The sequence below is a fragment of the Gymnoscopelus microlampas genome (assembly GCF_963454915.1).
Source record: "Gymnoscopelus microlampas genome assembly, chromosome: 14".
NCBI lineage: Eukaryota > Metazoa > Chordata > Actinopteri > Myctophiformes > Myctophidae > Gymnoscopelus > Gymnoscopelus microlampas.
In genome coordinates, this window is record NC_139951.1 from 17,505,752 (window position 1) to 17,516,926 (window position 11,175).

Sequence of the window (11,175 nt, forward strand, 5' to 3'; positions counted from 1 at the left end):
CTTTCTGTCAAAACACAATGGCTGGCAAATTGTTTGTTCTGCTTCTTCTTACAACAGTGTGTAAGTACATCTTCTATTTTAATATTCCGTAATACCCATATTTAGATAAGAATGGTTCACTTAGCAGACACATATATACTGCATTTTATGTGTATTATTAAAAAGCTAGAAGAAATAATTTCTAACCAGTCTAGTTGACACTAGAGGATTTGAATTTGGTTGTGTTATTTGTCTGTTTTGTGTTATTTGCTTTACCTTGTAATTTAAAAAATATAATATTTAACTGTGTGTTTTCTCTCTTTTTTGTCTTTGCTTTGTCTGGGAACTACCATTGCCCTCTGTTCTTCAGCCATGGCTCAGGTTCCTCAGCAGATCCCTTTGAGAATCGTAAAAGTCAATGAAACCACCACTTTACGATGCCTGGGAACTAATTTAGATTTTCTTTACTGGTTTAAGCAAAGTCTGGGACGTATGCGCCAACAAATATCTTCGTCAAACTATGACAAAACAGAACTACAGGGACAGTTTAACAACTCCCGTTTCATCGTGAAGACAAGCACTGCTGACTTCACACTAACCATCAGAAATATCAACAAAGACGATGAAGCAACATACTTCTGTGTAATATCAACAAAATATACTACGAATTATGAAGAAGGCACATATTTGGTTGTAAAAGGTACGGTCTCTAGATATTCTATGCCTTCTTACATCTTTACCACTTATAAATTGCTATTGCATACATTCTTCAGGCCTATTGTATCTTGTCTGCCAAAGGCAAATTCTGTATTCTATTCTATTCACAGAATATGACCATGAGAGGTCCATCGCCCAGGCTTTGGTGCCAGTGTCCGGGCCGGTTCCACTCGGAAACCTGGTGAACCTCCAGTGCTGGGTTGTCTCTGAGAGTAGAGAAAACGGTGCTCAGTGTACTGGTGGACACAATGTGTTCTGGTTCCGAAATGAGTCCCATCCTGGCATGGTTTCAGTTCCCTGGAACAGGAGTAGTGGATGTGTAACTGAAGCTGGTTTAGACCCTCAGAGATGTGTCTACAGTCTCTACAAGGACAGTGTCCTCTCCTCTGATGCTGGGATGTACTACTGTGCTGTGGCTGCATGTGGGGAGATACTCTTTGGCAAAGGAGCTAAGCTGGAGATAAGTAGGATATGCATTTATTTTCAACACAAATTATACAAATCTATACTATAATTCACGTCTTTATCTCTCCATCTCCCCTCTCCCTATCCCTATCCCTCTCAACCTCTCTCCCTCTATCTGTCTGATGTATCTCTGTATAATTATGGGCAATTACATTTTTCATTTTGATGGTAAAATGTAACATTGTTTTGTTTTTACGTGCATGTTTGATGATGATGCTAGTCCAGTAACCAATCTATTATTATATGGTATTGCACTATATTCACATTGTGTAGTTGTTATATGAGGTTATGCTTTTAGTCAGTCATTAACAGTTCTGATTTATTCATTCTTTATTGTCTCTGATTCCAGGTCAGAAGTTGGATCCACTTGTCATTGTTCTGGTTGTACTGGTGTTTCTATTGGTGTGCTGTATGATCCTGATTGTCGTTCTTATTTACACCAGAAATCAACATTCTCAAGGTAAAATAGGCCCATTACATAATATGCATTATATTCCATTATCATGTGTTTATGTTTCTTATGACTTGTTATTAATGAAAGGGAGGTGGGCTGTATTTGAATACTGTACATTGAAACGGGGGAGACAGCATGCAGGAGGCAAAGCAGAGATAACTCTAGCGCAATTCAGTTTAAAGCCTAATTTATTCTTTGTTGTGAGATAATGTCGCTCACCAAAGTTTTTGCAAGCAAGACAGCCTGGATGGGCAAAGTATAGCTCCAAAAATAAGGAATTAACTATTTAATGGCCATATTTATTTTTTTATTTGATCCTTTATTCATACAGGTAAAGTCCCATAAATGATTAAAAAAAATGGAATGTAGCCATTAAAATCATCATACAGGTAATGATGCCCCATTGAGATCAAAATCTAGGCACTCAGGTGGCGCAGAGGTAAAGTATCTGTCTACCACTGTTGATTCGAGGGGTTCAAATTCAAGGAATCCACCTCGGTGCATCCAGCTTGGATGAGTGCTGTACGAACAGCAGGAGAGGCGATCTTTTCACTGTGCTATAGTGATTCCTATGGCTGGGGCGGCACCTTTCAGTGGGGGGTGTTCAACTGGAGGAGAAGGATGGAGGCAGGTGAGCCAGACTCACCTGCCTAGAGTCTAGAGTGGATACGGAAACAGTGCATGCATGTAGCCTATATGCGAGTGCAAATGACCGGACACGTTAACTTAATCTCACATCACCACGCTTTCCGCACAGTACAGTATGTGTGTAAAGTCTGGTTTCTATTAACTGCTCAGTGCTCAGATCCTGTCTAAAGCCCGCCTGATGTGACTCTTAACACACAATGGGATATTTTAAGACCCGCTGTGTCCCGAGCGTGGCACAATGGCCTGATCAGTTGTTGAGGAGATAACAATGTATTAGTCCATCTGGCTAGATGTTTTCAGGCTCATAGACACATTTTCTGAAGCCGCATGTATCCCTGCACATGGAGAGCAATCAAGACAGCAAAGTTCCTGTGTTATGTGCCACCTTATTAATTAAGTTGCATTTAGATGTTTGTTGGTATTTATTCACATATTGGCCTCATTATTGCTGTTCAAAAAACGATGTTGTTGGAAATTGCTTTATGTGCCTTGCAATTGTTTCCAGAGGCTCCAAGTTTTCCTACTTTAATTGTGGCCTGCATTTGCATTTGCAGGTTGCAAAAGTCATATTGTTACTCAGCTTTATGGCAATTAATCGTTTTGGGCTGGTCTTTTGTGGATTGGGCAGTTTTTAGACTGTGGTTGGGCCGGAAATGGTCTATCCGTTCTGGCAACACCGGAGCCAGTAGGGTACAATAACAGTTTGAACACAGAAAAGTGTGGGGAGTGTTAATGGCTACCCAAATATATGGTCCTTAGAATGTTGTTCTCAACTGTCTTTTCAATGAGACCCACATTTGTGTATTGACCAGAGTCACCAGACACTTTATATGAAATGATTCAATATTCCTATTATATTAAAGTTGTCACAACTCACAGCACTTTTGTCCTTGCCCTGTAATCTGTTTTTAACTGCTGTACTGTTTTGACGACTGAATTTCCCCAGAGGTATCAATAAAGGTCTCATTTTAACTCGCAGATTGAGAAACACTGCCTTATAAAGCTTATAGTTTTATCTGATGTTAATTCCATGCTTTTACTTGTAGGAGCAGTGAACACTTCCTCTCATCTTGGACATGACCAGACAGCTGTCCATCGGCCAAATGAAATGGTAAGTATTTTTCAAGGAACCAAATCCAGTGTACAGACTAGTAACTATTTGGTCCAACTATTATGGACCAAACATTAATATTCACTATACCTCTAAGCTGTCAAGTGTTTCTTCTAGCTACCTCCACATATGTATAACCATATCCAATATTAGATTTTGTCCCACCCAGTAGTTCAGAAACTTATACCTACAGGTATCCCAACAGTCAACGGCTTCATAGTTTTTGTTTATAATGTGCTCTTCTCCCTGCCTGTGAGCTTTCACAGGCATCGTAGGGTTGTGGTCATCAAGGTCTTGTGTCAGTCAAGAATCAATACTGTTTTATTTATCTTTGTTGATTCAAATGTAATTGCGTGAAATCATGATGATCGAATCATGATCGACTAAAGTGATTTTGGCCTTGGTCTCTGATTCTTTTCTCCAGGATGGTGATGATGAAGTGAACTATGCAGCATTGGATTTCCCTGCGAGGAAAGCTAAAGGAAAGAAAAAGATGAAGAAGAGAGAGTTGAACTCTGAGAGTATATACTCTGCTGTGAGAGTAGACTGTCAGTGAAATGCTGCAACATCGTCAACGGTCAAATCTAAGATTAGATAAAATTAGAGCCACAATATAGGGTACCATACATGCCGTGTTTCTATAGCTTTTTTCTTTGTTTTCCTTCTTTTTCCAATCCACCTCCAATCCACCATTTTATGTTGATTTATGCTGAAATGGAAAATTGTAATCTTATAATTGTGATCCTTGTGATATTTTGTAAAATCCAACTGCACAGTTGACCCTTGCCTCTATCTATTAAAAAATAAGAATAAATGACTCAGTGTTGGAGATACTTTCTTTATACTGTAGGCTAGGGTTATACAGTCAGGTTTGTTTCTTTTTAAGTTTCAGTCTGAAAAGTCGTCTCAACCTGGTCTCAACCAATCAGAAAGTCCCATCCCTTCAGGCTATGGGATGTTGTAATCTGATTCACTGTAGCCATGTGCAACAGGGCTAGTGTTTGTTTACAATGGAGAGAGAGAGAGAGAGGGCCAGTGAAGCAGGTTTGCGATTATGTGGCTTATTTCTAACCTATAATGTTTTCATATACATATTTTAGTGTGCTGATCAAGTTTTAAATAATACACCGTCAGGATGTCATCTTGAATGAGATACAAAACAGAGCAGCTGTATTTGAAGGAATGTGCAGCTATGGGAATCACATGTGAAAGAAATCAAGATTAATTTATTCATGTAAGTGTATCGATGTCATCACGCAGCACGTTTTCGTTCACAGGAAGTAATTAAGATTGGCTTTTTATGGACTTTTGATATAAAATACACAAAAAAATATTTATTCAACAAAAACAATTGGCATCCATTGTTAGACACGTCCATATGATGACCACAGATATGCTCTAAAAGTGTGAAAAACGTATTTTTCATTTTAATCTTCATGAGATCAAACATCAAACATACTTGATAGCATCCGAATCAGGTGCTGTCAGGGGTGTTCAAAGTTAGTTAGACCCAAAGTCAAGGGCAGACATTGGAAGACAGTACTCCAGTACCCACACAAATATATTAGCAGAACACACAACATGAACAGGCTTCATAATCAAGCTACAGGAATAGACAATCAAACTAATGACATGGAAACAGTCAGGTGGGTGAACTGAAGGATAATCCACACAGGGATTGGTTGGGGGAAAACAGGACACAGGTGAGACAAATTTACAATAATCAGGTGGAGAGACAAGACAAGAAAGAAACAATACTTCAAAAATAGTGTACAAGACACAAAAATACATACTTCAACACAAGGTACAGAAATTCGTATCCTGACACATACAAGTTAACATAGCACACATTATTAATTGTTGACATATCATATAAAAGAGAACAAGACAATGTAATGTAGTCTGGGAAAGAGATGAGCAGAGATTAGTGAATGAGAGAGAGAGAATCACTGTATTTTCCCTTTCAACGTAAAATTCTCTGTTTGCAGGTTTACATTCATTCTATAAGTATAAGGTGTAGTTCCTAAACCAGTAACATCTCATTTTATAGCGCTAATTCTCTAATTTCAGATAAAAAAAAAAAAAAAGATGCATGCAAACTTTTTTTTTTTTTTTTTTTTTTTACAAATCTCTTTATTATTTTTCTCAGACAGGTTAAAATACAGACATTTTAGGCGGTTGAACAAAGAGGTCTGAATTTTTTGACAAAAAACTACAAACAAACACAGCACGTTATAACAAACAATAAAATTAGTACAGTAATTAGCATACATAATAGGGGTCATGAAAATAATAAGAATTAAAAAATAAACAGACAAGACAGACAATAATCAAGACACTCAATCATACCAGGGATGGGTGGGGGGGTTCTCTGCACAGAGCGCTGATTATTTTCGTAGTATGGGCGCCGATGAGGTCTGGTAAGGGTTACTAATTTATTTATTTTTTAATTATTTTTGAGAAACGTTAAAAAGAGTCATTGAGGGAGAGTCTGGTCTAGTCTCTCCTCAAGGGAGACACTAATTTGCGGGTTCTTCCACCATAGTTAGGGTGTCAATGTGGTCTAGAACGGGTTGCCAAATTTTGTGAAGAGCCGTTAAGGGAGAACCTGATCCTCTGCATGCAAACATTTTCAATAATCACTACATTGAACCAGCTTGACATCAAGAGGATCTTGGACTTAATGGGGCCAGCGTGTGAAGTCAGTAGTCTATGAACAATAATGTAATGATGAATAGTGTCTCTTTTCAAATAGACTGTTTGAAACCAGACCAGTTCATCGTTGCACCATCTGTGGTCACTTCCTGCTGCATTATATCGTCCTCATGTTTAATGATCAACCACTATTGACACCAGTGATGGACTGCGATCAAAAACAGCCCTGGCATTTGCAACAGACTGGCCCTGTTTTCAAGCCCAACACCAACTCCACCAAAATGTTAAAGTAATACTAGGTAACGTTTTCAGTAAAACTAAAGTTAAATTGTATATCTTTTGTGAGTGGCAAATGTTTCACAACACCCACTCCAAGAATTTCACCCCCGAAAGCCTTTTATTTATATATTTTCTATTGAACGCCGTCGAGCATGACGTTCCCTCGAAAATGACGTAATCTGGCCGGAAATGGAAGCGGAAATCCACGGGGTTCCTGTTTGGCCAGGAACTACCGCGCCGGTTTCCTGTTTGGCCAGGAACTACCGCGCTAATAGCAAAAGGAAACTCAAGCTGATTTTAAGAGATTGTATGATTTGAAGAACGAAAAAAAACAGAAAAAGAAAACACAGCTCACGGTAACTAAAGCTCCACTGGCTAAGAGAAACGATCCGGTAACTAAAGCTCCACTGGCTAAGAGAAACGATCCACAGATCGTATAAAACAATTAAAAGAACGCTTTTTGAAACACTTCCGTCTTCCGGTGAAAACGAATGGAATTCTGGGTAACAGAGGATAAACGAACGGCCTGCAGTGACGGTAATGACCAGCAGAGGCTGCTAAAAGTCGTTTTTTGGAAATTTGCACAGAACAACTTTAACATAACAAGACCAACAGAATGATTGGCCAAAATAATGTACATACGGTATGACTGTTGATTAACTGATGTTTCAGGGCCATGGACAGCGCCACTGTTGCTTCAGGACCATGGACAGCGCTGCTTGTTGTGTGTACATCCCATGCAGCATGATCTCAGGAGCCACGTAGAAACGGCATGGCTCCAATGTGGACCTCAGACTTCACGTGGCACGCCTGTGACATCAATCATCTATGATGCCAGTCTATGATGTAATTATGACTCCAAATTTGGGCAAGGCTTCACGCATCTGCATGGCCATGTAGCGATACAATGTCTTGTTTTCTTTTATATGAAATAACAATAAATAATGTACTATGTTAATTTATGTTTGTTTGTTCTCATTAGGATTACCAAACCTGACTGTAGTCAGCCTATAAAGAAAGTATCTTATACACTGAAAGTTATCATATTCATATTCTGACAGAGACAAGGAGAGAGACAGGGGGGTCAGCCTTTTATGTATTTATTATTTTAGCAGATAGAAGAAGGAGTCAACTGTGTACTTTATTTTTACAAAATGTCAAAAGTATCATAGAATATTTAAGTTTAAATCCAAATAAAACTAGAAAAAGTGCTCCTCGGTGCACCAATCTTAGCCAATCAGGATGGAATATGAAAAATCTGAAAGAACTGTTTCGTTTAATGAAAATAGAGATACTGTGCAATGAGTTGGATTATGGACCAAATCTGTAGGAGTAATACGAAAAAAAAATGTTTTGCAAAAAACAACCCCCTGGTGGCGCTATAACAGGCCGATCTGAAAATTCCGGGCAGAGGTTCTGCTCTGGCATCCAGGGAGTGTGTGTGCACAGTTTGGCTGCCATTGGCCCAACGGTGCCGGAGATTAGCTGTACTGTAAAGTACCATCTCGTCTCATGTAATCTTATATGAGATGACGATGTTGAAGCGTTTCACTGCCAGTCTACTCTCACAGCAGAGTATATACTCTCAGAGTTCAACTCTCTCTTCTTCATCTTTTTCTTTCCTTTAGCTTTCCTCGCAGGGAAATCCAATGCTGCATAGTTCGCTTCTTCTTCAACAGCATCATCACCACCCTGGAGAAAATAATTATGGTACCAGAGATCAGGTCTGTGGCCGCAATATCACTTTAGTCGAGTCAGAATTGTGACTAAAGTCATGCATTTGAATCAGCAAAAACAGATGCAGTATTGATACTTGACTGAAACATAACAAATACCACAGAGCTCTGAACTCAAGACCTTGATGACCCCAACCCTATGATGCCAGAGAAAGCTCACAGGAATAAGAACACATTGTAAAGAACATACAGCTATCCCATCAGTGCATTGATTAGATCCAGTGTAAACCTAAATGGAGGAGTGGTGTCAGGGTAGACTTATTGTGGATGAATTATATGTCAGATCACTGGGAAGAATTGATGAGATGGAGGCACTGGGATGGCAGAAATCCCTGTTGAGTCTTGGAGGTGTCGTGATGGTAATTCACTGAAACCTCTAGGATGACGGGTGCGTACTTGATGCCCCCAGTTTACTACAGCTCACCAATGCCCCTTTTGCTATTCTGCTTTACAGACTATATGGTATTACTTCCTGTCTCTGAATATAAGATCAAGGTTGACGTCAAAATCTTCTCAGTTGTAACACTAGGTCATATAACAAGTTCTCCAAAATGGCATGTATAGTTTTAATTACATTTAATATGATAATATGAGATGAAATAAAAGATCTCTCCTTGATTCTATTTTAACACATCCACCCATGTGGGGCCATTAGATATCAGAGGACATGCAGATTACACTACATAAATCCAATGAATATTAATGTTTGGTCCATACAATTATGTGATCAGTTAAACTCATATTGCTAAACACTATTTACTAATCTGTATGTTGGATTTGGTTACTTGAAAAATACTTACCAGTTCAAAGCTTGACTGATGGACAGCTGACTTGTCATGCCCAAGATGAGACACAGGGTTTTGTGTTCCTACAAGTAAAAGCATAGAATAAGTATAGAAACACTGCCTTTTATTTATATATATATATATATATATATATATATATATATATATATATATATATATATATATATATATATATATATATATATATATATATATATAATGATTATTATCATTATATTCAGTACAGTACACATTGCATGTCAAGGTTTAAATATTTACCCAAATAAATAGTTAAATCCTTATTTTTGGACCTATAATTTCCCCTTCCTGGCCTTAAGCCTTCGGTTGAATAACTGTGTCTCTCAGTTTTAATAATAAAACGAGTGGAACACTGATGAGAAACACATAATAAACATATAATGATGGATTAAAAGATCTATTTTACCGTGGCAATGTTCACAAGCACTCTGATTCCTGGTGTAAATCAGAACAACAATCACGATCACACAGCATGCCAGTAGTAACCCCAGTACAATGACAAGTGGATCCAACTTCTGACCTGGAATCATAGAGAACACAAATAAAATGAAATAATAAAAAATGGCATCCTATCCATTTAAATGCAGTCACAATTGTCATAATTGACTACAGTACACTTTGTTATTCTAAAGCTTAAACCTGACAACCACTAGCCCTGTGTTTAAAAAAAAAACCTGATATACAATAAATAAATGTGCTGGTGTACGGTAGTGTCAAAAAGCCAGAAAGCGATCGTTTCTATAAAACACAATTGTAAAATATGTTGAAAATAAATGCATATCCTACTTATCTCCAGCTTAGCTCCTTTGCCAAAGAGTATCTCCCCACATGCAGCCACAGCACAGTAGTACATCCCAGCATCAGAGGAGAGGACACTGTCCTTGTAGAGACTGTAGACACATCTCAGTGGATCTGAACCAGTCTCGCTTTTACATCCTCTGCTCCTGTTCCAGGGAGATGAAACCATGCCAGGATGGGACTCATTTCGGAACCAGAACACATTGTGTCCTCCAGCACACTGGGCTCCATCATCTCTACTCCCAGAGAGAACCCAGCACTGGAGGTTCACCGGGTCTCCAAGTTGGACCGGCCCAGACACCGGTTCCAAAGTCTGGTGAATGGACCTCTCATGGTTAGACTCTGTGGATAGAATATAATTTAGATTTCAGAGTGAAAATCTACTTTTGGTTGACAAGATACAATAGGCTATGTATGTAATCATAACAGTCACGCCAACCGTGCAATTCATGACAGCTAAGTGCTATATCAGAGAGAAGAAGATGATCATAGAGGCTGAATGCGACATACTGTACCATTTACGATCAAATATGTGCCTTCTTGATATTCTATAGTAAATGTTGTTCCGGCTCCACAGAAGTATGTTGCTTCATCATCTTTGTTGATATTCTTGATGGTTAGATTAAAGTCAGCAGTGCTTATGTTCACGATGAAACGTGAGTTGTTAAACCGTGACTCTAGTTTTGGTTTGTTGTAGGTTGAAGAAGAAACTAGTTGGTGCGTACGCCCCAGACTTTGCTTAAACCAGTAAAGAAATCTTGTTTCTTCATTTCGTAGGCATCGTAAAGTGATGGTTTCATCGATTTGGACGAATCTCAAAGGGATCTGGTGGGGAACCCTTGTGGCTGAAGAACAGAGGACAAATGGCAGTCCCCATACAGAAATAATACAAAAAAGGGGAGAAAACAAATAGAATAAACAATTTGAATAATAATAATAATAATAATAATAATAATAATAATAAGTGTAATAATAATAATAATAATAATAATAATAATATGATAAAGGCCAAAAGGTCGACAAATAATACAACAACGATATAAAAATCCTTTCTGGTGTAAAAAGCATTTCTTGATAGAAATATTTTTTTGTAGCTTTTTACTAATTATTTTAAATAATGTTATCTAACGGTTTACTGTATAGTAAAGTAGGAGATGTACTTACACACTGTTGTAAGGAGAAAAAGCAGAACAAACAATTTGTCAGTCATTGTGTTTTGACGGAAAGCTACCTCAAATGAAAGGTTTAGTCTGATGATCAAGGTTTACCAGAGTGGAAAATGCATCATGTGACTGTCTGGAACATGAAAAAATGCACTTCCTGTAAAGCTTGGCCAGCCCAGGATCCATTTGATTTGATATTTGCAAAAATAAAAAAAACGTAAAATACAGGATAATTGTGCAGAAGAGGGGGGAAAAACACATATGCACATATCCTCCCCAAATGATGTATACAATTAACAAACAGTGATTATAGCAATGAAGAAAAGAAAAACAAAAAGAGGTATTT

At 38.1% G+C, this 11,175-nt stretch overlaps 1 protein-coding gene across 1 annotated transcript; it reads left to right on the forward strand.

Annotated features, from left to right (window-relative positions):
• Window positions 1-415: 415 nt before the first annotated feature.
• LOC311060082 (uncharacterized protein) lies at window positions 416-3,930 on the forward strand (the record flags this gene model as incomplete). The annotated part of the gene is made up of 5 exons (XM_084078206.1): window positions 416-679; window positions 807-1,160; window positions 1,511-1,621; window positions 3,310-3,374; window positions 3,799-3,930. Exons 1-5 carry the CDS (start codon window positions 472-474, stop codon window positions 3,928-3,930), a joined length of 870 nt encoding a protein of 289 aa, XP_083934332.1. The 5' UTR covers window positions 416-471.
• Between the last annotated feature and the right edge of the window lie 7,245 nt (window positions 3,931-11,175).